The sequence below is a fragment of the Anolis carolinensis genome, chromosome X, assembly GCF_035594765.1.
Source record: "Anolis carolinensis isolate JA03-04 chromosome X, rAnoCar3.1.pri, whole genome shotgun sequence".
In the NCBI taxonomy this organism is placed as follows: domain Eukaryota; kingdom Metazoa; phylum Chordata; class Lepidosauria; order Squamata; family Dactyloidae; genus Anolis; species Anolis carolinensis.
In genome coordinates this window covers 2,499,303-2,523,804 of record NC_085847.1, presented here as the reverse complement: position 1 = coordinate 2,523,804, position 24,502 = coordinate 2,499,303, and the positions used below count along the sequence as shown (strand labels likewise).

General features: G+C 41.3%; 1 protein-coding gene across 4 annotated transcripts in view; it reads left to right on the top strand.

Annotated features, from left to right (window-relative positions):
• Nucleotides 1–2,755: 2,755 nt before the first annotated feature.
• Nucleotides 2,756–24,502, top strand: part of dgcr2 (DiGeorge syndrome critical region gene 2) — a 50,289-nt gene continuing 28,542 nt past the window's right edge. The window contains exons 1-2 of one of the 4 annotated variants that reach the window (XM_008117342.2): nt 2,756–3,030; nt 20,222–20,254. In XM_008117342.2, the coding sequence (XP_008115549.1) occupies nt 2,952–3,030; nt 20,222–20,254 (112 nt within the window). In that variant the 5' untranslated portion in view covers nt 2,756–2,951. The remainder of the gene's footprint in view (nt 3,031–20,221; nt 20,255–24,502) is intronic. The other 3 variants (XM_062958760.1, XM_003225141.3, XM_062958761.1) reach the window with 3 other exon arrangements.

Below are 24,502 nucleotides of genomic sequence, written 5' to 3'. Positions count from 1 at the left end.
CTGCAACTTAGAGCCACTTTCGTTTTCAGATGGTGGCTTGGGGAGGCCAAGGCGTTTTCTCCATCTCGGTTGCCTCTACACTGTTGAAATAACACAGTTTGACACCCCTTTATCTGTCTTGCTCAAGGCGATGGGATCCTTGGAGCTGGAGTGCTAGAAGGCCTTTAGCTTCATGTGCCAAAGTGCACTGGTGGCTCATTAAACTACAATTCTCCTATATGTATGTATGTGTGTGTATTTTTAGGTGTGAATGTGCATATATATATATATATATATATATATAAAATATTGTGGTATAATACTATAGTACGATATAATAATAGTATATTATATATTACATGTAATATTACTAATAATGCAGTACAGTGGTATAGTACACTACAGTAGTATATAATACTAATATTGTGCTATGCTAATAATATAATACAGTAGAGTCTCACTTAACCAACACTCGCTTATCCAACATTCTGGATTATCCAAAGCATTTTTGTAGTCAATGTTTTCAATACATCGTGATATTTTGGTGCTAAATTCGTAAATACAGTAATTACTACATAGCATTACTGCATATTGAACTACTTTTTCTGTCAAATTTGTTGTATAACATGATGTTTTGGTGCTTAATTTTTAAAATCATAACCTAATCCCTCCTTATTATCTAACATATTCACTTATTATTATTAGTAATATTACATATCACATAATACAATTATAAGTGTATTGTTATTATATTGCATTACATTATAATATTATTATCAATATTTTAATACATACAATATATTATATTATTACTATAGCACAATATAAGCATTCTATAGTACTATATTGACTACAAAAATGCGTTGGATAATCCAGAACGTTGGATAAGTGAGACTCTACTGTATATTGTACTATACTGCAATATTATTAGTAATATTACATATCATATATAATATACAATTATAATAGTGTATTGTTATTATATTGCATTATATTATAATATTACTATCAATATTATATATACATACAATATATTATATTATTACTATAGCACAATATAAGCATTCTATAGTACTATATTGACTACAAAAATGCATTGGATAATCCAGAACGTTGGATAAGTGAGTGTTGGATAAGTGAGACTCTACTGTATAGGCCTATCTATTTATCTATCTATCTATTTATCTATCTATCTAGGTGTGTGGATAAGCGAGTGTTGGATAAGTGAGACTCTACTGTATAGGCCTATCTATTTATCTATCTATCTATTTATCTATCTATCTAGGTGTGTGGATAAGCGAGTGTTGGATAAGTGAGACTCTACTGTATAGGCCTATCTATCTATTTATCTATCTATCTATCTATTTATCTATCTATCTAGGTGTGTGGATAAGCGAGTGTTGGATAAGTGAGACTCTACTGTATAGGCCTATCTATCTATTTATCTATCTATCTATTTATCTATCTATCTAGGTGTGTGGATAAGCGAGTGTTGGATAAGTGAGACTCTACTGTATAGACCTATCTATCTATCTATCTATCTATCTATCTATCTATCTATCTATCTATCTATCTATCTATCTATCTATCTATCTGTGTGGATAAGCGAGTGTTGGATAAGTGAGACTCTACTGTATAGGCCTATCTATCTATTTATCTATCTATCTATTTATCTATCTAGGTGTGTGGATAAGCGAGTGTTGGATAAGTGAGACTCTACTGTATAGATCTATCTATCTATCTATCTATCTATCTATCTATCTATCTATCTATCTATTTATCTATCTATGTGGATAAGCGAGTGTTGGATAAGTGAGACTCTATTGTATAGGCCTATCTATCTATCTATCTATCTATCTATCTATCTATCTATCTATCTATCTATCTATCTATCTAGGTGTGTGGATAAGCGAGTGTTGGATAAGTGAGACTCTACTGTATAGGCCTATCTATCTATTTATCTATCTATCTATTTATCTATCTATCTAGGTGTGTGGATAAGCGAGTGTTGGATAAGTGAGACTCTACTGTATAGGCCTATCTATCTATCTATCTATCTATCTATCTATCTATCTATCTATCTATCTATCTATCTATTTATCTATCTATGTGGATAAGCGAGTGTTGGATAAGTGAGACTCTACTGTATAGGCCTATCTATCTATCTATCTATCTATCTATCTATCTATCTATCTATCTATCTATCTATCTATCTATCTATCTATTTATCTATCTATGTGGATAAGCGAGTGTTGGATAAGCGAGACTCTACTGTATAGGCCTATCTATCTATTTATCAATCTATTTATCTATCTATCTAGGTGTGTGGATAAGCGAGTGTTGGATAAGTGAGACTCTACTGTATAGGCCTATCTATCTATCTATCTATCTATCTATCTATCTATCTATCTATCTATCTATCTATCTATCTATCTATCTATCTATCTAGGTGTGTGTTTGTGTATCTATAAGCACTATATGAGGGGTAAGGCATACCCAACCTATCTATCTATACCTTATATATCCTATATCTAGTTATATATTTCTATACAAAGCTTGAGCATGCTTTGGCCTACCCCAAGGCTCCCTATGTAAACGCTGGGGTCGCCATGGCAACCGCAACAGGGCCTCAGTCCCCCCTCAGGGCCTCCGCGCTGGCTTCCGGGCGCCTCTGCGGCCCTCATTAGTCATGCGCCTATGCAAATCGGCCCCCGCCCCGCGCCTCCGGATTGGCCGGGAGAGGAAGGAGCGGCGGGAGGGGAGGCGGGGAGGAGGAAGAGCGGCGGCAGCGCGTCCGCCATCTTCTCGCCCGTCAGTGAGGGACGAGCTGAGGAGGAAGACGGCCGAGAGGAAGACGGGCAGCTCCTTCTTCTTTTGCCTCCGTCTTTTTTTCCCCTCCATTCTCCTCTCCTCGCCTCCCCCGGGAGGGGGGGTCTACGTTGCGGCGCCGGGGGAGGATGAACGGAGGATAAATGGTGCCCAAAGCAGATAGCGGCACTTTCCTCCTCCTCTTCCTCCTGGTGCTCAGCATCACCGAGCCTCTGCGGCCAGGTACGGGGCCCCGCGAGGGACAGTCCTGTCAGCAGGAATAGCCTGGCTTTTGGGGGGAACTTGAGGGAGGCTGCTGAGGGGACTCAAGGGGGAAGGCCTTTCTCTGTCCCAAGGGGAGCAGAAACCTCCCAGGAAGGTTTGTTTTCTTTTGTGTGTGTGTGTGTGTGTCCCTCAAAAGCAGAGGGGATTTATTCATTCATTTATTTACTTATTTATTTATTTACTACATTTATATCCCGTTCTTCTCACCCCGAAGGGGACTCAGAGTGGCTTACAAATCAAATGAGCATACAATATATATATAGTAAGCATAAAATTACTATATTGTACTATATCATTATATGGTAAGATTATTAGTAACATTACATTTAATATATAATTAATATTATATTGGATTATTAGTAGTATAATATTGTATCCCATTATAATATTGTTATCAATATTATATGTATATACAATATATTATATATTTATAAACGGGGCCCCTGGTGGCACAGTGTGTTAAAGCGCTGAGCTGCTGAACTTGCGGACCAAAAGGTCCCAGGTTCAAATCCCGGGAGCGGAATGAGCGCCCACTGTTAGCCCCAGCTCCTGCCAACCTAGCAGTTCGAAAACATGCAAATGTGAGTAAATCAATAGGTACTGCTCAGACAGGAAGGTAACGGCACTCCGTGCAGTCATGCCCATGGCCACATGACCTTGGAGGTGTCTATGGACAATGCCGGCTCTTAGGCTTAGAAATCGAGATGAGCACCAACCCCCAGAGTCAGTCACGACTGGACTTGACGTCAGGGGAAAACATTTACCTTTACTACTATATCATTATATGGTAATATTATTATAGAATAGTAGAGTTGGAAGAGACCTCATGGGCCATCCAGTCCAACCCCCTGCTAAGAAGCAGGAAATCGCATTCAAAGCACCCCCGACAGATGGCCATCCAGCCTCTGCTTAAAAGCCTCCAAAGAATTAGTAATATTACATTTAATATAGAATATATAATCAATATTTTATATTGCATTATTAGTAGTATAATATTGTACACCATTATAATATTATTATCGATATTATATGTATATACAATATATTATATATTTATAAATTATTACAAATTATATATATATGTATATAAAATTAGCATAGCATGTTGTTATGGCACAGGAGACAAGATGGAACTATTTAAAGTACTTGGGCACAAAACCATGCCCCAGTGGAGGGCATGAGTGAGATTGGGGAGGCCTGTGTGATTTCCACCCCCCCCCCCCCCCCATACTTGAGGGTCTTCTTCCCCAGTTGATATCAGGAAACTCTAGGTTATTCTCCCCCAAACTATAGAGTCCCAGGGCCCTTTCACACAACACAAATCCCACAATGTCAGCTTTAAATTGGGGGGCCCTTCCACACAGCCCTATGCCCAGAACATCAAGGCAGAAAATCCCACATTATCTGAGTGTGGACTCAGATCACCCAGTTCAAAGCAGATCTTGTGGGATTTTCGGCCTTGATATTCTGGGATATAGGGCTGTGTGGAAGGGTTCTGGGTTATCTGAGTCCCCACTGCCATATAAACCAGTTCAAAGCAGATAATGTGGGATTTTATTCAACTGTGTGGAAGGGGCCCTACTTCCCCATCCCGCCAACAACCTATGGTGATATTGGAGCCCCTTCTACACTGCCATATAAAATCCAGATTATCTGCTTTGAACTGGATTATATGGCCGTGTAGACTCATTACCCAGTTCAAAGCAGATCATGTGGATTATCGTTGATAATCTGGATTATATGGTAATGTTGAAGAGGCCTGGGAGGTTCTTGGTTATTTCCCAAACAGTGGGGTACGGCTTCCTATTGGGGATATTAGAGAGATCTAGGTCACTTCCTCCCAAAACTGAGGTTCTGCTTCCCCATCGGGGAGGCCTAAGCCCTGGCCTTTCCACGCAGCTGTATAAAATCCACATTGAACTGGTTTATATGCCATTGTGGACTCAGATAATCCAGTTCAAGGCATATATTGTGAATGAGCTGCCTTGATATTCTGGGTTATATAGCTGTGAAAGGGCCCCTAGACGATCCCCACCCCATATTATTGAATACTGGTGCCATATTGGTGATATTGGGGAGGCCTAGGTGGTTTCCCTCTCAAACTGTGGAGTGTTTGTGTTGTTTGTTTTCTCAACTGATGATGTTTTGAAAGCTCTAGGTAATTTTCCCCACAAACAATGGGGCAACAGCGTCTTGATTTCCCCAACTAGTGAGACTGGGGAGCTCTAGATTATTTCTCACCAAACTGGGGTCTTGGTTCCCCGACTGGTGAGCCCTAGGTGATTTCCTTCCCAAACTATGGAGTATTGCTTGTCCGAGTGGTGAAAATTTGGGAGCCCTAGATGATTCTCTCCCCAGTTATGAGTGCTGGCTCCCAGATTTGAAAGATTGAGTAGTCCTGTTTTATTCATTACCAACCCCAAACTATGAAGTGTTTTGAGCATGGGCTATGGGGGATCCGAGCTTCCTTTGTTACAGGGAAGCGGCTGAGGCGTGACCTTACTACTTGCGAGCTTCCCCCTCCAGTTCAGCCTGCGTGGGGTTTTCAGGAGCAGCGTAGAGACGAAGACACCAATTTTGATGTGTTGCTTGGTATTTGTGGGTTTGGGGATGGTTGTGTGCCCCTTTCCCAACCGTTGAGGGATCTGGATTTGCTCCTGGTTTGCGGAGGCCTGTGTATTTTCTCATGGAGTTGTGACATATTGTAGACGATTTTTTGAATTATGAAGGAATTGGAGGTTGGTTTTTGTGTTGCAGGAACCACGGGGTGACTCAGTTGGGTGAGTGGGTTGTTTTGAGTCACCTTTAGGAGAGGGAAGTGGGATATTATTATTATTATTATTATCATCATCATCATCATCATCATTCCTTGCCCATGTTGACCCAGGGGCTGCAGTGGTGACACATTGTGTGTGTTTGGACTGAGAGTATGCGTGGATGGGTTGCAATGATAACATGGGATCATAATGTAAGGCTTTACAGAAAAAGTCTGTCTCCTGCTTCCTTATAACTGATAATACTTGGAAGGTCCCCCCCCCCCCCTTATCATCCTAGGAACTGTGGTGTATTTTAAATGCGAGGCAGGATGAGGGGTCATCTGTAGGAGCAAGCGAATAATTTGTAGCCCTGGTTGGGCCGCAGCTATTATAACCCCTCACCGTTGGCCAAGCTGATGGGGGATGATCTGAGTTGCAGTCATCTGTAGAGCCACAAGTAGCCTACTTTCGCTTTGGGTGAACTGGAGCTTGATTGTTATCCTGAAGCATCTCCAACCAAGGCCAAGAGAGAAGGCTAGATGGGCTTAAAGTTTACAAAGGGAGAGGAGGAACTGAAATAATATCCATGTGATTGAGGGAGAAATGACATCTGTGGAGCTTTAGTGGGTTGGGATTGACTGAAGAAGCAGGGCCTCAAAAAAGAAACATATCTCTTTGTACTGAAATAATATCCATGTGATTGAGGGAGAAATGACATCTGTGGAGCTTCAGTGGGTTGGGATTGCCTGAAGAAGCAGGGCCTCAAAAAGAGAAAAATATCTCTTTGTACATTACATGATTTCTGGGATGTTGGGGTAGCTGTATTAGTTGGTAGAATCCATCCAATGAACGCTTATGCCTTGTAAATTGTGCTAGTCTTTAAGGAGCCACGAGACTGTTGTTTTAGATGAAATGATATACATGGGAGCATTGGGGAGTGAGTCATGTTTGGGAGGCAAATATGCAAGGGGAGAAAAGAGCCTTTCAAATAAGATGTAATAGTGTTTATTAACACAATACACTTAGATTACTTGCACTGCTGTTTTCCTGCTAGCCCTGAAGGATTGTCTTGAATGTGAGTCTCAGAACAGGTATATTTACTTCCAATGCAGTGTTTGGTAGATGATGTGTACCTCTTTTCTGTACTTAATGTGTTGGGATGAGAGGGAAACATAGTGAGGAAAGTCCTGTGTTCCCCCTTGTTTAGGTGACAAGCAAAAATAAACTGATTTTATAGATAGGAGGAGAAAGATCTATGTTGCCAACCTGTCACTGTCTGCAGAACCTGCTCCGATGAAGGCGCAGTGGTAAGAATGCTGTTTTTTTGTGTTGCAGTGGAGTCTTAATTGACTCACAGACCTGGTTCTGTTTTATTTTGAGGGCATGCAGGTTGGCACTCTAGAGAGAGCTAGATTTCTGCCTGAAATTCTCCCCCAAATTTGCAGCTAACTGTGAAGAACATTACAGTGTATAGGTGAATGGGTTTTCAACTCATTCCTTTTACTAAGCTGCATTTCTTTGAAAGAGGGTTGTATTGGAAAATGAATGCCCTGCAAACACAGTGTACCATATCCAAAGTATTGTCACCGCATTACATAAATGGCTATGTTTGTGTTACTGGTATGATCATGAAGTGGGATAAGTGTCAGGTTGTAATCATTTCAGGACCTGAGGAGAATTGGAAAAAGCACCATCATCTACTTCTAGAGAATGCATTGGCCATGTTATATAACATTGCTGCATGCAGAATTGAACAGGCTTTTACTGCCTCTGCTCTTGTAAATGTGAATACTGGAAAGAACTTGAATATGATGATCTCACAGCAAAGCCTAGTTGTGGCTTGTTCTCTTAACTAATGATGCAACACTGTGTTATGAAGGATAACGTTTAAAATTGAATCATAACATTTCATCCCTTTAGAACATGCTTTAATCTTCAAGCGGTTTGCTCTGAAAGAGGCCTGGGTATTCTGGGATATTATTGAGTTCTCTACAGGTTATTCTTTGCCCTCTTTTTGGTAATACTTTTAAGACTTGGTTAGAAAATATATTGGGTCGATAACAGGAAGTTGTGACCTTTGGAACAACTAAAGCAACAAGGAAATAAGATGTTTATTTTCATTCATTATTTTCATTTATGCATCTGGGGTTCTGGCTTTATATGGGAAGGGAAACTTTGTACCAACAAATGGTGTAAATATGAGGGAGACTTGTGTTCTGAGCACGGGATTTCCTTGAAGTTGGCACTGCAGCCATTCGTGCTGCTAAATAGCCCAGCTGAATTTTAAATTCCCCTTTGAGCAATGCCAGCGATGAAGACCTAAAGCAGCTTCGTGCAGCTTGTAAAGGCATCCATAGTCATAAGGTCAGAACCTGGATTCGTTGTTAGAACTTATGTATGTTTTTATTTATCTTTACTGTGATACAATAATTGGTTAACTTGCGAAACTGAATAGAGTATGTTGTCTTGCATGAATAACATCTCTTGCCCTTTCTTAGTAGCAATAACTAAGCTAGGATTGGGGAAATTGTGGTCTGCAAACTTTGTGTCCTTGCTCCAGTCCCCAAAAGCACCTGTTCATGATCATGCCAGTAACACAAACTTAGACGTTGATGTCTAAGTGTATGCATGTGAATAGGAGTCTCACTAAGCAACTAGTTTTAGCAGATTGGCTTAAAGTCCCTTTCTGCATATTATTCCAGGCAGTTTATGGCAGATACAATTCCATCCACTTTGTCGACTTCAATATCTCCGCTTCCTGGGCTGGATAAAGTAAAGGTGTGTTTGCCTCCTTCCTCTCTTGGGGCAGGGGGAGAATTCCTTTCTTGCCAGCTGCTCTGCATGATGTTTCAACCATCAAACGATGTGGGCATTTTTGGTTCCAAAGCATTATACCATGTGGGGAAAAAGCCCTGTGCATGGCAAGTGGTTGAGACTCAGGAATATTGTTGAAAGCTCTTGAGCTGACAATATTGTAACATGTTTACCTTCTGTGTAAGCCTCATTCTGTGTGAATCCTGCAAGAAAATAGATTTTCTGTACAGTGCCATTGTTGGATGATTGACATGTGTCTGTTTTTCTCCTCTTAAAACCACTAGACCCACTATGCAGCAGAAATGTGGAGAATGGTGTCATGGTGTGAGAGAGAAGAAAGTGTTGCGTGCTAATGCTGTTAGCATGGAGAGCCACAGTCTGGTATTAATTGCCTCATCAGGCTGTTTAAAACAAATGGCCTGGCCTTTGAAGAACCTGATCAATATCCACTTGTTGACCAAGCTGTGAGGGTTGTGAATTACTTAAGTGTGCCATTTTGGAGGATAAAGAAGTATTCCAGCTGCTTCCAGTAAGCACTCCAGTGGAGCAGTAGAATGGCTCCATTTCCCATATTGGGGCATGCAGCTGGTCCATTTCAAATGTCGTCTTATCCAGAAGTGTATCATGCTTAAGCCATAAGGCTATGCAAGTCAGATGGGTGCAAGTCTCCCCATAGGATCCTGTGAATCAAGGTGTGCAAGCCAATCCTGTGCATGTTTTGCTTTAAGTCCAACCAGTTGAACATGCAAATCCCCCTTTCACAGACTCAATGGTTGATTTTTGTGGTCCAGAACTATATACTGATAGCTCATCAACATCCTCAGTTTATAGACATTTCTCAGTCTCTTTATGTATGATCTTCTTAGTTTGAAACTTAGAAAAACTCAAAACACATCCAAACATTTAATTTAATTCAACTCTGAATGGTTAGGGCTCATGGGCAGTTGTTCCCTTGGCGTGATCCTTGTTTTCCCCCCTCTTTTATGTGATTGGGGGTTCTCTTTATAAGGCGAGAGGAAGGGCAACTGACCAGATGGAAAGATGACAGGAAATCTTTTACAGCTGAGTGGGAGAGACTTTAGGACTGCCTTGTAAATAAGTCCACAAAAGTTAACTAGCCCACAAAATGTTTTACTACCTTGTTGGACTGTAACAGAGGCGGGACAGAGCGTTCCTTCTGTAGCGTCCTGTATTTCTATGCTGGGCTCTGGGGAGTAGCGTAATTGCCCCGTAGCATATGGCGTGGCTGACTAATTCCAGCCAGTATTCATAATAGTGATCCCTTAGATTTCAACTTCTAGTGGTTTTTGTATTTTCTGTGGCTTCCTAGATATCTCTCTTCTGTCTGTCCCACCGTACCAGACAATAGCTGCAGATTGTCTGTTGTTCCAAGAATGGTTGTTGACACCTTTCACTGCACTTATTCATTTCCCCCACTCTTGGAAGTGTATTGCTCCCCTTAGTGTACTATAATGTTGTAGAAGAGACAGTTGTGATTGCTGTTTCACATAAAAATCTGCTTTTTTTTCTCAACAAGTCCCTCTTTGGCACCTCCAGTGCCTCTGCAACATGATATTTGCAATCATGGTGTGAGTGAGGTAGAACCTCAGTGAAGGATTTAGAGAGGTGTCAGCCTGAGCTGCAGAGTTAATTGATTTATTGGTATTTGACACTTTGTATTGGCAGGGAATTTTTTTTTATTTATTGGCTATGTTCATCTCTCCCCTGAACACAAAGCAATGACCATGGCTATCCCTCTTTGTTATGATTACAGCAACCACCTTGTGAAGGAGGTCTTGTTGAGTGAGTGTAGGACTTGCTCCAGGTCAGTTGTTGAAGACTGGAACTTGGATCTCCCATGTCCAATTACAGCACTGTAAACATTGTAGCATGTTGAATTTCATGAGTTGTCATGCCACACTGAATTTATCATCATACAAAAATGTCACATCCGGTGTCTTATTGTTGGTGGAGGATGTATACTTGTTTTCTTCGACGTACCAAAATGAAACACTTGAGCTGAGAGCCTACATCACTGAATGTAATGTCAAAGGTCTCCAGTTGGGACTATGAAGATGAGCATACTACACTTTAAAGCAGTAGTGTCCAGCCATTGGTCCTCCAATGCTTGGGACTCCCAACTTCCAGAATTCCTGGCCAGTTTGTCCAATGGCTAGGAATTCTGGGAGCTGGAGGATCCAAGGTTGAACACCTCCACTTTAAAGAGTTAGTATCTCACTTTAATTCCTGTGGCTGCTTACTGAAGAATCCTGGGGTTTGTAGTTTAGCAAGGCCCAGGACCTTTCTGGTTGAGAATCCCTGAACTGCAAGTCCCAGAATTCTACAGGAGGCAGCTATAGGATTTAAAGTGGGATATTAAGTCTGTTATTATAGTGTGATACTGTTAGTATAGTGTGATAATCTTCTAAATTAGAGTGACCCTCTTCTTTTACAGTACCCGCTGTTGCTCTCATAGGTGCCCCCCTCCCAAAGCCATTTATCAGGGGGATCAGTGAAGTGTCTGGCTATGTCCCTGTAGCCAGACGCAGATCAATTACATTGTCTGCTGCAAATCACTGGGATCCTTTGGAAGTCTATGTGGATGATGTAGTAACTTTGTGTCTGGTTACAGGGACACAGCCAGACATCTCTCTTCCCATCCTCCACCTGGCACTGAACGGCCATGGGAAAGTCATTGCAGTGAAATATTGAGTAATCACGATGGGGGCTAGTGGTAGTTTTGGTTATTGTGAAAGTAGAAAATACCAGCCTTCACAAAAATCCAAAAAGACACAGACCTATGTTTATTTATTTTTATTTATTTATTTTTCAAACTTATATGCCGCCACTCCCCTAGGGCTCGGAGCGGCTTACAAGAACCGGCTAAAATCAACAATTTAAAAAACATTTTAAAAACATCATTTAAAAAAAATCTTTAAAACATCCTAAAAGCACCTTTTAAAACATCAGCAACAGAACTCAAAAGCCTGCCGAAACAGGCTGTTGGATTTATGCTCCTGTATGCCTCTAATAGGATGCTCGCTGTGTCTTTTATAATTATATATATTGTATAAATTATGACTATGTTTGACAAATCATAGTTGTTATTGACCCCCCTTTAAGGGGCTTGTGATTTGAAACAGAAACAGATGACAGTGTTGGGTGGTCAGAAAGGCAGGAAAAGTGTATGTTATAATTTCCATGGCGTGTACTTAGACTTACAGGTTAAATTCAGTGCTAATAGAATTCATTGTTAATAAATATTTCAGTGGTGCCGCTCAATGCGAGACCTTCAAACTAGTTGTCAACAGTGTTGCTTTCCAGGAAAACGTTTCAATTAGAAAAACAAAACCTTTCCCAGTCTAAATCAGATGGGATCTGATTTAGCGTGTTTGCCTATTTGGTAAGCAAATGTTTTAAAATGAGCTGCAACGATTTCACGAGGTTTATAAATATCAGCGTTTTGCTGCCAACTGCCACAAGTTGTTGGATTGTTAAATGACAAGGGAAAAAACCAGCATAGCACATTGGCTTAAAAAGCTTTATATCCAACCCGGTATAGAGCTTTACTTTGAAAACTGTTTTTATTGGACTATTTGTCAGTGTTTTATGACATGATAATATTAGTGGTGTTTGTGCTTTCATTGCTTAAATGTTAAGGACATTCGAGCAAAGGAACAGCCACCGTTTCGTACTTACTGTACCATGCCAAAAGAATATGAATGCATGTGAGTGGGGGAGAATAAGTTTATGCACCTGAGAAAATCTACATTAAATAATAAATGGGAATTTGGCTACTGGCGTATCCCTTCATTGTGTTGGCCATTAATGTTTATGAAGCCGTGCCTTTTTTGAAGGACGTTTTCCTTCTCTACAGCTCTTGCACGCAAATGAAACCAATCTAGATGTGATGCTGCTCTGCAAGAAGTAGATTAGATTCCATCTCCTAACCGCCCCCCCCCCCAAAAACCCCCCCAAAAAACAAAAACTGTACATGGAAGAAGCTTCTCCATGTCGACTTTATAAATGTGCATCCTGGTGATGGGAAAGAACTCTGAGAAAACTGCAAGGAGAGATTTATGAATATGTGTTTTCTTTCTCCCCTCCTCTGTCATGGATCCATCATCGCCAATGCATAGTTAATACAGAAGCAACAGCTTTCATGTTGCATCTCTTTTCCTCTTCTGTTGCTCATGTCTTCTTATGGTTTGGAGGAGTTGTAACAAACAAGGTCAAAAGGAACCTTCTACTTGGCTAGTTTTGTCCGTGTTTAGCATTGTTTCTCACTTGGCAACTTCTTGGCAACCCTATGGGAGAGATGTAAGCTGTGCAACTCCTGTTAGTGTGTTTTTTGGACAGCATCTTTCAGATGTTTAATATTACATAAGTTGCAATAGTATGAAGCGTTTCTGAAGCTAATGAACTGAAGGATGCATTAGCAGTTCATTTGAAGAAAACAAAACTGTTTGGAAGGAAGCTTTATTCCCAAAGATCTGAACATCCAAGACAATTGCTGAAGGTCATGAAATTGCAATTACCTCCTCATATCTATCTTAAGATTGGAAATCTTTTTGTTCTTTTCTAGCACATTGAATACTTTGAGTGGTTTTGTTTTCTATCTTATTGCATGTTCTTTTTCTGGCCAGTATTACAAACGCTGTCAGATCTTTCTGTACCCAGTAATTGCTATCCATTGTATGTCTTTGGCCTGTTTTCCAATTCTGTAAATTGATGGATGTGTGCTAATGCTTGCTGTATATTAATAGATGCTTAAAATCCTCCTATTGGTACTCTTTTTATAACTCCTTATTGTACGGATTTTCATTTTCTAAACAAAGTAGTGCCTTCCAGGTGTTTTGAAGGAGTTGCGCAGCTTACATCTCTCCCATAGGTTTGACAAGTTTTCCTTCTTAAGAATTATCCATTCAAATTGGGGTTGATAGGAGTTATAGTCCAAAATGGCCGTAAAACACATGGTTTCTCATTCCAGTATTCTGTTTGAACTGCTGATTTTTTTTTATTGTGTGTGTGTGTCGGGATAATGAAAGCCTGTAGTAGTAATTTCTATATTTTGTTTTCTATTATGAGATCTCAAGGTGGCACATTTTTGCAGCCTGAATCATAGTCATGCCTCATAAATATAGGAAGCTGCTTAGACACTGGTCCACCTAGCGCCATATTGTCAAGTGTGACAGCCCTTGGGAGTAACTCATCTCCGGTCCGGTAAGTATGCGTTCCTTCATAATTGCTTGGAAGACTTCAGCCTTGCAGAGCAGTCTTCTCCCATCTGATCAAAAATAGAATATTACAAGGAGCAGTTTGTAGCAAAACCACAAAAACCATCACTGCTCTGGAGAATGGCACATTATCAGTCGGCACTGTGTGTGACCAAGATTAAAGCTGGCAGCTCTCCAGAGTTAAAACAATACCTTGGGGACTCCCTAAATGTTGCTTTGTATACCAGCAACCTTGGAAGGATAGAACAGCAAGTCCCAGTAATCTTTGGGTGGGATTTTCAGATCCTGGGTGACATGAAGATGGCAAGAACATCCCAGAAGTGGTCAAACTGACATTTCAGTCTTATCGTTCAGAGGCCCTATACCGCAGACTTCAAAGGGTAGTTCTGTTAACAGCAACCACTAAAGTGTTGTGCTCTTTTAAAGACTTATTGCAGCTGATCCTCAGGCTTAGTTTGCAGACCTTTTAGCATTGGTTAGGTAATGTGTGTCTTGTATGCAGTGCCCTTTTGTCCCTTTTGTTTAAAAGGGATTTTTCAAAAATCCATATCGGTTCATCACTGCCAACTGTGAAGCGAACACTTCGGTGCAGCTCCTGCTTTGCATGCAAAAGATCCTGGCTTCGTTCGTTGGCATCTGCAGATAGAGCTGGGAAGGATAGAGCCATGTAAAGCTGCTGCTATTTGGTGTAGACAAGTGGATCTCATTTCCCCCACTCCTTTATGTCACATTCAAATATTGATCCTACATGTTTCTCTTATCAGTGCCAGTACTGTTAACGTTAACGTATTAATGAAAATCATAGGGCCCACGCTACTGAAAAGGACATTTTTAAGTAGTAAGTCTTTAGGGAAAAATGAATAGACTACATAATTCATGCTGGAAATAGTTTGTTCTGTGCCATGTCATGGTTAATATTGGATTGAGCCTTTACCTCCTTTGGTAAAATGTAGTGGAAAGCAAAATGCTTTATTCTGGACCACCAGTGGTCCATGGTTTGAGATTTATCTTAGTCTGACTTAGTGTAGGGCAGTTTCGTACATTCCTGTACCTGAGTGAGTGGCGGTTGTGATAATAAATGTTAGCTTATGTCATAATAAATTGGTGAGCCTTTGAGGCACCATGAGAATATATTCTGTGGCCGCCTTTGTTATGTTCCAGTGCTTGAGCATAACGAACGTTGCTTATGCTAATGACGGTTGGCTTTAACTAGTTTCAGTGAGCGACAAATCTTTTTTCCCTTGAAGTTCCGTACTATAAGATTAATAGGGCTTGAGAATGCTGACAAGTCCGATTTAATGCCCAAAATGATCAGGGCAAGCCGTGTTTCATCAGTTGATTGTGTAAAACTTTCATTCAGATTATTATTGCTAAGGGCAAATGAATGTCTTACATATGTCTTCAGAGAGCTATTACTATTCAGTCAGGGGCTTGAAACAGGCCGACTTTTTGAAATATTAATCTTATTAACAGCGAGCGGCACTGAGGACACTTGTGTAGGGTCACTGGGCATTTTGAGCCAGCCGTTCCCTAGCCTGCTTAACAGCCCATTGATCTCTGTGTTTTATAGTTTCACCGCACAATGTGGTTGATCAAGGTTACCTGGAGGAAATAATTGGATGTTGTTAAAATCTTGTGCCACGGCTAATCATCATTAGCTGCAAGGTTTGCCATTGCAAGTATAATTAAAAATTGATTTCAGTTCCGTTTCCTCATTAATCTAGATATACTTTTGATTCGGTTCTTTCGGAGCTGTATGGTGTTCAGTGCGCAGGGGTTTGCAAATGTTGACTAGCCTTACTTAGGCAGACATGATTTATGGTTGCCATCAACTGCCTCTGCTACATTTTCAGACATGCATTTTGGAGGAGATCAAGGCATTCTCACATGTGTGTGGCATAGGAGATGATCTCTTCTGGTGCTTGGAGAGGAATGTCTTAGTTGTTGGGTGCTTGGAGGTGTAGCGAGACTTGTGGGGCATTCTCACATGTGTGTAGCATAGGAGGTGATCTCTTCTGGTGTTTGCAGAGGAATGTCCTAGTTGTTGGGTGCTTGGAGGTGTAGCGGGACATGTGGGGTAGCAGTTTATGTGGTGCTGGATGTCTTGCTTATGAGAAAATTGGGGATGCTTGCAGCTGCCTGTGCTCTAGATCTATAAGCAAAAGAACTTTAAACAGTAATGGCCAACAGGTACAGACCAGAGGCAGTCCGTAGAATCAGAGATGTGGAAAATGTGGCTATATTAAAAATACAACAGGACAAAATAACAAGTATGACAAAGTTATGAGCCAGGACAGTATAGTGGTTGGAGCGCTGGACCGAAGTCTGTGAGACAAATGTTTACATTCTTTGTCAGTGATGGAAACCCAGTGGGTGGCCTAGTCAAGTTGCACTTGCAATCTAAGTGAAAGGCAATGGCAGACGTTCTCAGAATAATGCCTATGGTAGGGTTCGCCCTACGTCAAAGTCGACCTGAAGGTGCAGCACAACAACAAAACCAGCAGTTGCTAAGTTGCGCTTCAACCCACGTGACCTCTCTTAGATAGGATTCGAAATTGCCAGCACAAAAGGAACAAAAGGATGGAGAACCTTGGCTAATGAAAGAAGCACCAAGCTGTGTCACAAAAGTGTGAGGTAAGGGGGAGAATGAGCGAAGGCTACATCTATTAACTGTACACTACGTCAGCCAAGATAATTCCATTTGCTGGTTATAAGTCCTAAAATGGAAATTTTCCAAAGCTTTGTCACGGCGATATTTCTCTAAAAGAGCAACAGTCCTGTGAACAGCACTGAAAAACACAATCCCAGCTGCTAGGCCTAGCTGGGCCCTTGACCAGACCAAAACAAGGCATTACCAGGGAAGCAACAATAGGGTCTGAATCCATAGCTGTTTGGGGTTTAAGTTACCAGAAGCTCGCACAAAAAAGATTGCCTTGATGCAGACCACCATTAGACATTTCATCCAGATGTACAAACAATGGTTTTATTGAACCACATGCTAGGATATTAACCCTGTTTGTACACACCTCTGTAGTTTGCTGCTTTTGGAAGCAATGATAAACTCTAGTGTGCAAAAATATCTGATCTCCTTCCCTTCTATAGATTAAAAGGGGAGGAGAAAGTACATGCCAGCTATGGGGCTGCTTTGGTGAATTTCGGCTCAAAAATGTAGCTGCCTCTTTTGCAAAGTTGGGTAGAGGTGTCTGTAAACACCGGATTTCATTGAGAACAAAAGTGCACAGGATGATCCAAACATGTCAGAAAGTGCCAGTCTATTTTACGGAATAGGGGGATGTCGTGATTTTCAAAACTGCCTGGAAAACAGCATTGTGGACCTGGCCCAGTAAAAAGTAACATGGTGAATTTTGGCTCAACTAATTCCAGAAATTACATTTTGGGTCCAGTAGCTGGATCTGAATCTTCAAATAGAAGCAAAACAACATTTAAGGCTATTTTTGGCCATAGGTATGCTTCTGGTGCAGTTTTTTTGAACATGGGGATCTTTGAAGGCTTTATTTTGCTGCGAGAGACGACTGTACGCTGCAGTGGAGGCATTTGAACGGTGTCCACACTTGGCAAAAGATGGCGATTTCATCTAAACGGTTATGACAAAATTGGTCTTTTAAAAAATGACTATAAATATGTTCAAATCCGACTTAGTATTATAACATCGGCGAGAAATCCTTTTGGATTAGGAGACCGTGTGTAGCTACAAAGGATTCTTCAGAGCAAATGCTTGTTGAGAACTGCACCCAGCTTGGGCTGCATTGTGTGAGTCTCCGAACAGACGTAATAAACGGTTTGCTTTTGTCAAAGAGCTGCGCGGCATGAAGCATCCCCCCCGCAGTCCAGCTGGTGTATTGACTGCTGAGAAGCATTCCAAGCGTGAGGTGAGCCCCCGCCTAAGCCCCCGCCTAAGCAGACTTGGATGGGTGCCCAGGCAGCTTTGTTCTGACCACCCACACGATGCCCGGGAGGAGGTAGGTGTCAACTTGCCGTCACTCTTTCCCTCCCTTTGGGAGGGAGAAAACAACTCCAGTTGCACACGGTCCTTGGTATCTCTCCCAGTTTGAAAGTGAGCTGGTTTGTTGTTATTACTGCTGATGAAATGTACATAGAGATGGGATACTGAGTGGTGTGGACACTTCGACCCTCTTTGATCCAGGCCAGCATGGCCACTAGTAAGGCACTATAGGAGTTTTAGTCCAAAATATCTGGGGACCCTTAAGATGCAGCTTAGGAGTGAGAGTATTGGAATGAGTGTGATGTATAAATGTAAGCCCACTTTAGGTAGAATAAGTAGTTTTGGATCAAAGCTGAATGTACCTTTATACTCATGTATAAGTCTAGAAATTTTGGTCAAAAATCAATCTGAAAAACTTGGCTTGCCTTATCCATAGGTCACTGTGAGTACTGTACCTTAACTCTTATCCAAAAAGAAACTATTCCGTTCTCTGAATAGAGTGGTGAAAGGCAAGAGCGTAGTCCATCCCCAGAGAACCTAAAAGAAGCACTGATATCTCACTACTTTCTCCACCATCGTGCCTTTTTTTAATGGCCAGGGATGAATGGCCTTCTGAGATAACATTGGTGTTTTCCTCTCTCTGACCCTCAATTTATCATATCAAAATCCATAATTTTGGTCCCTTGACTTATGCACAACATAGACTTATGCCGTCGATGGCTCTCATTTGATTTTGCGTTCCTTGTGCCAGCACACAAACTGAAAGTGTTTTTCCTCTGTTGAAGTTGCCAGCTTGGCATGCAATAAGCCACTCCTTTTGTGAGCGGCACCAATATTTCAGAAGGAAGGAAGGAAGGATGGCATTTGGTCTAGGTTCCTGTGTTGCGTAACATGAAGCTCTGTTTCATTTCGCAGCTGAGGATTCCCCCCCTCCCCTTGCTTTCCTTCATACTTTGGAAGCTTGGAAGTACTTTCCCTACTTTCAGCATGAGAAAAGGTCTCTTTGTTTGAAATGTGCAAAATCTTCAGCAGAGGTTGGGTGGGGGTTACTGTTGAGTTTGATTCAGTTCACGCAGCTAAAATGTCCTTGCCAATCCCGATGTTCCGCCAAAACGACACATCTCTTTAGCCTCTTGTGTTGATCTTATTGGTCTTGCATCTGGACCGGTTGGAACAAGGGGCAAAAGTGCAACAATCCAAGTGCATACCCCGCAATTTTCAATGGATTGGCTTGTGATCCCAAAAAGGCTCTCTTGTGTTTCTGGATTTCTGCCAGTCAAATACAGTTGGGTGGCATGAGTTGGCATACTTGATTCCTTCGACAGTTGCATCAGGCATTGGCATGTGCAGGAATATTTTAGCATCTTTGAGACTGAGAGAAAGAACTTTGCAGCATAAGCCTTCGTAGAGTCATCACATACTGACCCAGACTGACATGGATATGTCTTTGGATTCAAACATCAGGTATTTGAAGAGCAAAGGGTGAAGCTTGCCCTCCGCTGTAGCACAGAATGGAAGAAATGCAACATTTTTATGCCTAGCTGAGAAATTATTCCTTTTTTAAATCTTACTTAAAGATAGTGTTCACAAGATGTTTTCTATTGTCTCTTGTTGAATTCATTTGTTGATATTTGTTTTAAAACATGAGTGGTAGAATTGTACCACGTATATTGAAATTAGGTTCATATCTACTGAAGGGGGAGAAGAAGGGCGGCAGGAGCTGTTTTTTTTATTTGTTGGGTTGCAAACACTTTGCCTAGTTCTTTGGGGCCCTTTGTTGGTGCTACCTTAAATTCTACGGTGGGAGAAAGGTGGGATATACATTAAATGGATAAATCTAATAAAACTCTTGAGATATTGTACAATTTCAAGTGTTCAAAGGGCCTTCGGCCGCTCCGTAGAAAAAAACAAGATTATCATCTTGGTTGCAGATGGAGGGGTGGGGCTGAGGATGAGAATAGTAACTCACCTGAGGCCACCTAGTGAATCTGTTGTAGGAGAGGAGAGTTGTATTGGAGATAAACCGAGGTTGGCTAGATGGGATTTTGGAGTCAGTCCACCTTCCTGGTGAGGATGGTTCATTGCATGCTTCTGATGGGCCGCCATAAGAAGCAGGCTAATTTGAAGTACTGCAAATCACCAGGACTTGTATCATATGCTGCTGTCACTTTCCCAACACAACTTGCCTCTGTGGGAAAAAGTTGTGTTCTTGATGAATATTTATTCTTAATATTGACACTTGAAATGCTTTATAACTGAACTAGGTGGACCTTGTGTCTCCATCCATTCCCTAGCTGTGTATTTTTTTCTCCTGAGAAGGTTGACCATCCTTGTATTGGTTCATTGGAGTAAGTTTTCTTTTACATTTCAAATTGCAGGTGCACGGCTAGCTCTGGCAAGACTTCTTTCAGGTGAGTGCCTGCATTGGGCAGATCGTAACAGGATCGAATGATCTTGTTAGTAGTCTTATTTAAACACACACACATAGATATTACCAGCTCTCAGATGAGTCTTTTTAAAATAAGAAAACCCTTTCTTTTCTTAAACTCCCACATTGTATATAAGTTTGTTACTGTCCATACAATATTTCTATGGACAATGTGACGCCTATGTGTAATTTTCAAATACTTTGTCTTTGTGTGCATAAAATGACCCCATCATTCTGTAACATAACACTTGCATCTTGAATTCGTGATGAGTACCTAGGTTGGATTCTAAAGAAGATTGAATGGTTGCTATGTGTAGACAACAACATCCTTGCATTTTGTGGCATCTGAGATGCTTTGCATGTGAAAGAAGGTCGAAGTTTATGAAATGACGAGTTGAGTAGAGAAAGTTAATACAGGTCTTCCCCTTCTTTCCTCTCCCAGATTGTTAGAACTCAGGGTCACCTAATAAAACGGATTAACAATAGATCCTGGACGGAACAAAGTATTTCATGCGGTGTCTAATTTTATGGAATGCCTTGCCATAGGATTGTGGGGGTGGACACAGGAGATGGCTCAGAAAGAGGATTAGCCGAGGGGCCTGTTGCTGACCTTTGACCGTGGTAACTCATTGGAGGCTCTTGTGCAGAGACAGCCTTGCTCCAAATGCCTGTGGTGTCGGGAGGAAATGGTTTTTCCTCGTGGCATCCAAGTGGTTTGTATAGGAAATGTGATGATAGAAAAGATGAAGCTTGAAAAAGTGTGTCATGTATGTATGTGTTTGTCAGAGAAGATATTTTTCATTACAGCTGGAAGAATGATAGAATCATAGAATCATAGAATAGTAGAGTTGGAAGAGACCTCATGGGCCATCCAGTCCAACCCCCTGCCAAGAAGCAGGAAATCACATTCATAGCACCCCCGACAGATGGCCATCCAGCCTCTGTTTAAAAGCCTCCAAAGAAGGAGCCTGCACCACAGTCCGGGGGAGAGAGTTCCACTGCCGAACAGCCCTCACTGTGAGGAAGTTCTTCCTAATGTTCAGGTGGAATCTCCTTTCCTGTAGTTTGAAGCCATTGTTCCGTGTCCTAGTCTGCAGGGCAGCAGAAAACAAGCTTGCTCCCTCCTCCCTATGACTTCCCCTCACATATTTGTACATGGCTATCATGTCTCCTCTCAGCCTTCTCTTCTGCAGGCTAATTCAGATATCTGTCTCAGACTCATCAACCAGACCCTTAAATTTCACAATACCAGCTTGACATTCTGCTTGATAAGACTGGCTAGAATGCTGGGATGTCTGTTGTAAAACTTGCTGACTTGAGAGCTGTTGAGAAGAATCCTTGTGCCTCAGGCTCAGTTGTGTCAGATTCCAGATGTGACATGGGAAACGCATGGGATGTGAGGAGCTGACTTTGCTGTCAGCTCTCTCAAACTTCGCCAATTGCTTAACTCATTCCATTGCTCAACAGTGAAATTATTAGAGCCCGGGTGCATTCACCTTTCTGAAGGAATTGCATGGGGATCTTGGAGTGGCACAGGCGAGGTACTAGTAGCCCATTTGTTGTCCCTGTTTTTCTGGGGCTTCACTGTTTTCTTGACTTGAATATGTTGGGTGTGACCCTGGAAGAACATTGAATTTAACCATGGTGTGTGTATCTCTCAGACTGCATAGGGACTACTTGCATAGCCTGGCATAAATGGCTACCTTCTAAGAAATCAAGGGGACATCTAATACCCGACAGTTGGTACCAAGCAAATACAATTTCTTACACATTCTTACGCATTTTCTGGCACATTTTAAAAAAGGGATAGATTTATTTAAGGTTCAATCAAGACCGGGCCCAACTGAACTGGCTCCCGGGGTTCAGGTGCCCAATAATAATCTGTGGCCCATGGGGCAACTTCCCATGTAGACCTGGGTCAGCTGTCGATGGCCTGCTTTGGCCAGCTGAGGGGAATTGTGAGCTTTTTTTTCGTATTTACTTGTAGCATATCTGTATAATGGTCATCCTGTTGTACCTGTGACTCTGTTTCGTGTTAGCAAATCTTGAAAACTGATTTGGCTGTGGCCTGAGTGGATCAAGTTCACTCAGAGGACAACACCAGATCATAAGATCCCAGGTAGTCTACTAGAGCTTGGTGATGGATCTTCTGGACTACAACTCTGCCTTCTGTGAGCAGAGGCTTCTGGAAAGTTTGGTCCATTGCATCCTTTCAGCACCACATTTGAGAAGGTTGCTCTAGAACAGTGGTGTCCAACCATTGCTTCTCCAGGTCTTTGGGACTCCAGCCCACAGAATCCTTGGCCAGCTTGTCCAATGGGAAGCTGAACTCCAAAACACCTGGAGGACCAAAGCCTGGACATCTCTGCTCTAGAATCCTTTAAAAAGGTCTTCATGGTGTTTCATGGTGAGTGGTGGTGGAAGATCCATTATTAATATTGATTGTGTTGTCATTCTTCAGGACACACTCTTCTTCCTGGTAACATTTTTGAGTGAGAGATATCTCTCTCTCTCATGTATGTCTATGTAATTTTGCAAAAGTGGGCACAGAGGCATCTGGTCCCCAGTGTTGCTGTTCAGCACACTTGGAGCTTTCAAGGGCGTATGTTGAAATGCTTCCGTCTTCTGAAAGTTAATGTTCAACTACAGGAATACACACTCCCCTGGCTTTTAAAATGAGCAGAGCACATTCCAGAGTTGGCGAATAAAGCATAAAACAAGTGAAATCAAGCACCAAGGTGGAGCTATATGAGAAGCTTTTGTGTTTTCAAGATAGCGGCCTTGAATGCCTGTCTCTGTCTGCAACACTGGTCCTGTAGTAGCTGCGTTATGGAGGAGGGTTTTGATCTCAGGGACACTTTCGTCTGGGCAAGCGAGGATTAGGATCTGGGGATGTTTCACTGCTGACGGCTCTGCTCTGTTTTGTCTCCTGAAATGTACAGCCTTGGATTGATTGTTGTGGCTAGAAGTAGGTACTGAGATAATATGTTTGTGGCTGCTCTCGGAGATGGAGTGCATCATACGATAGTCCAGGTATTCAGAGGAGGTAGAAGATGTGGTAAACTTCTAAAAACAGAAACAAAAGCTATTTTTTTCATATTTGTCCTGAGTCATGAGACAGGTCAGAACACAAAATTATCCTTTTTTTTCATCCTGTATAACTCTTAGTTACGTGTCTTCTTTGCCGATTGTTGTTAAGTGTCTTCAAGGCAAGGTCACCGAGTTGGTCTCTGTGATTGAGCCCAGCTTCGAATCCCTGTCTCCCAATTCAGATCCAAACTTCACCATTATCCTTACTTTATTTCACTTGAATAAAGTAGGACAATACTTGGGAAGCACTTATATTTAGAGCCTTATGAGCTGCAGGGTTTGGGCATAGAGTCTTCCCATCCTACAGTTCTTTTACTGTAAGTTGGCTTTCAAGGTTATTTTAGGAAAACCTGTATTTTAACCTTTCACCATTGTATGAGAAGACTTCATTTCAGGCCATTGTCTAGTTCCAGAGGAAGAAAAGCCCCGAGTCGTTATGGGGAGATAGGGTGGGATACAAATAAAGTATTATTATTATTATTATTATTATTATTATTATTATTATTATTATTATTATTGTTATTGTTATTATTATTGTTATTGTTATTATTCAAAAGGCAATTCAGCTCTGCCTTTATCCAGTAGCTTTAGTATTATCATCCCAGCCACTTCATGTTTTCTTTTTATTAATTATATTGATTCTGCTTTTTCTCCAGTGTTATCAGGTCAACCATCATGCAAGGGTTCTTTCATCTGTCCTGACAGTATGATTCACTCAACTGAGTAAGCTTTGGTGGACCAAAAACTTTTGTGTACAAACGTCTTCCATTTTCTACATGCTTACAATGAGTGATTTTCTCAGTTTAAGAACTAACTGAGTGTGGACCTTACCCTTCTAACAATAATATTTTGAAACATTTATCTGACATTTATGGTGGTATTCAAAGGCATGGCTGCGCGTTAGTCCGTATCCTTCTGCAGTGGAATCTTCTCTAACACTTTTGAGACTATTTGGGAGCAAGAAGTTTGCAATGTATGTTTTTATAGACTCATTATTCATCCACTACAGATAGTGAAGGGTCACAGTTGTGGCCATTTCAGGGGACTCGTTTTGAAGCAATATTTAGTTTCAAAATGATTGGTGGGCCCCTTCCCCATATGCATACAATTAGTTGTATGCTGGTGGCCATATGTTGCCGAT